This window comes from Montipora foliosa, chromosome 6 (assembly GCF_036669935.1).
Source record: "Montipora foliosa isolate CH-2021 chromosome 6, ASM3666993v2, whole genome shotgun sequence".
Classification (NCBI taxonomy): domain Eukaryota; kingdom Metazoa; phylum Cnidaria; class Anthozoa; order Scleractinia; family Acroporidae; genus Montipora; species Montipora foliosa.
The window spans coordinates 72,438,635-72,443,651 of record NC_090874.1 but is presented as its reverse complement, the minus strand read 5'-3'; the positions used below and the strand labels follow the sequence as shown (position 1 = coordinate 72,443,651).

Here is a 5,017-nt window from a genome sequence, read left to right as displayed (position 1 = left end):
AACATATAATACTCGCGGACATTTTTCTCATTGCTCGTATTTGCGCGCAAAATATCCGCGCGTATTACATGCTAAATTACCGAATAAGATGTATTTACTGTCGCGTTCTTTATATAAAACAAGTAAGTTTCGTGTTGCCGTGCATCTGTTCAGTTATACTATGATAGAGAACGTTAAAATGTGGTAAGAGCAAAAGTGACAAACGCGGCTATTGCCTCGTGTGTCGCGTTTTTTTTCCTACCACACGTTGATGTCATCTGTGATCTATTACCGGAACAGACGCACAACAACATTGAATTTATTTGATAAGTACAATCCGGCTTTGGCCAATACCTCGCCTTTGTTTAAAAGTGATCTGGAAACCACATTATCTCGCTCAGTTTCATCATCATGTTTGGACAGGAAACGTGACGAAGCCAAACAGTGTACAGTCTACGCGTGGCGTACCCATTGCAATCACTCAGTTGTGGCTGACAATATCCTAAGAAGGGTCATCGGTTCCTTCAATCCCTTTTGTGACGAGGACAAGGATTCACTGACAGAGCAAACTGATCCGTGTGCGAATCACCCTAATGAGCAACCGGAAAGCAAGAGTACAGCAGGAGAGAGAAATGGGGTCGTTCCCTATTTCCTTTTGGTCGTTCTTTTCATAACTCTAAATTTGTACCTAAACAATCTCATGACAATATGACGAGGCGAGCGTGGCCTAGTGGTTAAGAAGTTGAACTTGTAATCTGAGGGTCCCAGGTTCAACTCATTCTCCCTTCCATTATATGGATTTGTGTTTGGTGTCCCAAATTCAACTGCTCCTCACTTTTTGTATGCCGTAAACTTCCTAAAAATTCAAAAAGTAAGGTCAAAAAGTAAAGAAGTGACCCTCCGAGAGTAGCGACACCTTCCTTTTTTAACTGAAGCGTATTAGAAGGAACGTTTCTTCAAATTTAAATTGAAAACCTAACCACTGCACTGAAATATCCTTATAGTAGACTAAAGAAGCAGTGCTTCGTGAAGTACAAACAGTTTACGGTATCTGACAAGCTTCCCTGCTAACCACTGGCAACACGGTAAGAACGTGAAGAGCCCATTCACCCATATGGACAATTGTATCCCATGTTTTAAGAACTGTTTTTACGAATTCCCTTCTTTTATTTTGCAAAATTTGCTAATTCGTACCAACTTTATGGAACGTTTTTTGCTCCCCAAAAGTAACGACTCTTTGAATGTAATGACCCCCTGAAAGAAGCGAGCTCCAAAGGCTCCTAATCCCGGAAGTAACGAGGGCCGCTACTTTGGGAAGTTTACGGTAGCTAACTGGTCTTCCTCCCAAAAGTTGGGATTTTTAAAAATTTCCGCGTATTTCCAATATTCTGCAATATTTGTTTGTTTATTTAAGAGCCGCAGTGTAATTTAGTGGGACACCAGTAATTGAGTGTACACTGTAAGAGAGATAGGTTAATGAGTTAAGTCAATTCTTATCAGTGTTACGAGAAAATATAGGTGAGGTGAAAATATAGGTAAGGTGAAGTTCACGTGGACTGCAATATTACAAAGGTAGGATTGTTTAGTGTTTTGGAAGTTATTTTTTTTGCCTGGAAATCTGTATAAATCGACAAATAGTGTACTAAATAATGTACTTTCAGCAAACTTTAGATATGCACCTGGATAAATAACAATTTGTGTGCAATTTTTATTTGTATTTGTTGCTGACTCAGCGAAGAAAAACTCAACTTAACTGAACTGCCTGTACACAGCTGTCAAGGCCGAAAATACAAATCTAAGCTGAATATACTATTGAACCTTGGTTTTGGCAGGACCAAGGTTCAATAATATATTTATTTTTTTCAGTCAACAGTCAAGTGATAATTAAGACCTGTCATTCATTCATTCATTCATTCATTCATTCATTCATTCATTCATTTATTCATTCATTCATTCATTCATTCATTTTATTTGCCATTAACCACATAAAAGAAAAGAAATTATTAAAAAAAAAAACACAATACACTAGCAATTTATAATAACTTAAAGACGATAGACTAAAAAATGTTTAAGGTGGTAGTGACAAGGAAGCCTATATAGAAGCCGGGGGCTTATGAGCTATAGGCTTCCTGACAACATAGGGTACATCACACAAATTATGGGGACAGCATAAAATATGGAATGTATTATTTTAAAAACAAAAGAAAAAGAAAAGAAGAGGAAAGAAGAAGTATGTAGCTCGACAAAGAGTATATATGACTAAGAAAGAAGGAATATTTTAAGTCTTTTGGCAAACAAACGTATGCTTTCACTGCTTTGAATGTCAGGACTTAACGAATTGAAAAACATATGTCCTTGAAACCGAATTGAGAAGTTTCGGATATTAGTTCGACAGGGAGGTATGTAAAAAAGGTTGCAATTTCTAGTATAATGCGAATGTAAATGGCTTGCAAGAGTAAACATATCACGAAAATAATTAGGAAGTAAACCTCTTTTTAATAGATTCATAAATTTACCTATCTGGTATAAATAAATGTCAGAGAATTTCAAAATCTCCTGTTCTTTTTCTGTTATGTCAGTAACTTGATGATGACATGGCACTTTAGAACAAAGAAATGTTATTTTTGACGAATTAGCTTGGGAAGAAGGCCGAAGTAACTATTTTGCCGGCACGGGAAATATGCGGCCTGGGCTCTAGGCCGGTGCATCATGGGTAGAAAGGAAGGGGTATATGAGGGGAAGTGTAGCACGTAATAGTCATCTAAGCCTCTGAATCAACCCTGTTCAGAGCTCGGTTTAATATCTCATTGCACTCTCGTCAAGTTTCCCGCCTTGGCAGTCGTACCTGCTCGCCATGTCAATCACCAAGCACGCGTTTTCGGACCTGATTAAAGTAAACAACCAACAGTTGATAAATTCCGATAAAGATTTGTTACAAGACACCGTAGGTTAAACTAAACGAGCCAGCTAGGACGATCAAGAAGCTGAAACAAAGCGAATCCCATAAGGTAGGTATGACGCCACTGTTACATATAGACGTAACTTAACGAGTCCCAGCAAGAATTAAAATGTGTGCTTAAGCATGTGTCGAACCATATTTTTGTGGGTGATACCAATAAATGACATAAATAATTTGTTATTGAAATGAATAAGTGAGATCGGAAAATTGCTGAAGGCAACCCCGGTGGATGGCATGGAGAGACAAAATTTTTTCAATGGTGATCCGGGGATACCCGGAAAAAATCCGACTGCTCCTTTGCACGCGTCGGAATTTCAACCGAACCCGTGATAGGAAGGTATTGGGTTCCACTCCTCGTCTTCGAGTCACCATTGCAAAAAAATATTATCCCTTCATCAATAATGTGGTAAAGAATTTGAAAGTCATATATATTTCGAACTGCAGATTACTAAGGACTCTTAGCGTTGATGATTCATCTCAGTTGATCTCTTCATTGCTATTATTGCAGATGAGAGAGCAATTTGAGCACTTACAAAGGAAACCTGAAAAATTGTTCAGATATTTTTATTATTATTATTATTATTTTGTGTGGTGATCAAAATCGTCACAATCCGCAGTTCATACATGTATGAGTTTCATGTAATTCACTATCATTCATTCTCCTGGAAAGGGATATAGTTCGAACTCGCAACTGGGCAGCTCCCTTATGAGTTCTATCGGTTCCTCTCCAGTTTGAATAAAATATCAAGGTCTCACTCACAGTACTTCCATTTTTGTAAATTTTCTTGTACCAAGGGTCAATCACTCAAGAGTAAGGTTATTGGCCAAGTTACCATTAGCGTCAGAAAAGTGTCTTTTTAAACAAGTTTTGCGGGAAAATAAACAATACAGGGAAGATATCGTTGACGTCACCTATTGTCATTAATGTGCCAACCAGAGCCTCATTGGTTGTCGAAACAAAGGGTCTTTTGTTCCTGTGGTTGGCACATTTGAATAACAACAGTAATGTTTGCAAACAGATATCTTCCCTACACAAAATCTAACTCAATGTTGTACCCAATAGACCAATTTCGATATATTAAAATTCAGTCCTAACCTTGCATACGGTGAGAGCTACTGAAATTTAAACTGACCAATCAGAATTCAGCGAAAGGGAAAAACTGTGCTATCCTGTTGCAATCCGACGTCACGCCAATTGTTTACATTCTGATTGGTTAGATCGGTGGACATTCGCTCAGCCTTCTGTTGTGACTCTCTTGACCGTCGCTTCTTTGAACTCAGTGAGACAGACAATGACTCATTGTTCTGGCAATCAATTTGCCAATCCACTTTATCCAGTTTATGGATTGGTCTAGCATGTGATTAACAACCAGGATCGCTTTTGAACTTTATTCTGTAGAAGAAGAAGACGTTGCTGAGTGAACATTTTTACGACGAAATCCCTTGGTTTGTACTGTTCAGCACTTTGATGTCCGATAACTGATCAATCACATTTGGTCGTCTGACCTTATGAAGTTTTTTCAGCTCTTGTTTGTGTCCATCATGATCGAACTTCAGGTGAAGCGCTATGCTGCTTTATGCCAACTTCGGTGGCTTGTGATGAGCTTGCCTGCTGCCCAAATTGTTGTTGTATTTGGGCAAGATTGGTCTTATCGGGTTGGAACTTAATAGTGAGGGGAACAATTTTTCGTTCATCTGCTGTGCCAGACAACAAACAATCCTGTCGGGTGTTCCATTTGCTTGGTGAGTCTTGCACGACCATCGTCTATCAGATCTGGATTGGAGTTTTCTTTCAGTGATTACAACTTGCGATCGTTCTGCAAACATCTACGTAGCATGCAGCACTTTTTAGTGACTCGAGGATCCCCGGCCCGTTTTGCTGTTTTAAACGGAGTCCTGCCTTTTGTGATCTTTTGTGAGCTGTTTGTCTTCAGTGCTTGTACTTTTTCGTTTGTTCCTGGTGGCACAAAGTAACTTTGATGATTTCAAAGGACTTGAATCCTTAATTGAATTAGCGATTTTTTTTATTAAGGAACCATTAAGTGAATGGTACACAAAATTAGGAGAAACTGTTGGTTG

At 38.6% G+C, this 5,017-nt stretch overlaps 1 protein-coding gene across 2 annotated transcripts in view; it reads left to right on the top strand.

Annotated features, from left to right (window-relative positions):
- Window positions 1–3,993, top strand: part of LOC138006288 (uncharacterized) — a 33,664-nt gene extending 29,671 nt beyond the window's left edge. For both annotated transcript variants that reach the window (XM_068852526.1, XM_068852525.1), the window contains one exon: window positions 403–3,993. In XM_068852526.1, coding sequence (XP_068708627.1) covers window positions 403–691 — 289 coding nt within the window. In that variant the 3' untranslated portion in view covers window positions 692–3,993. The remainder of the gene's footprint in view (window positions 1–402) is intronic.
- The last annotated feature ends 1,024 nt before the right edge of the window (window positions 3,994–5,017 follow it).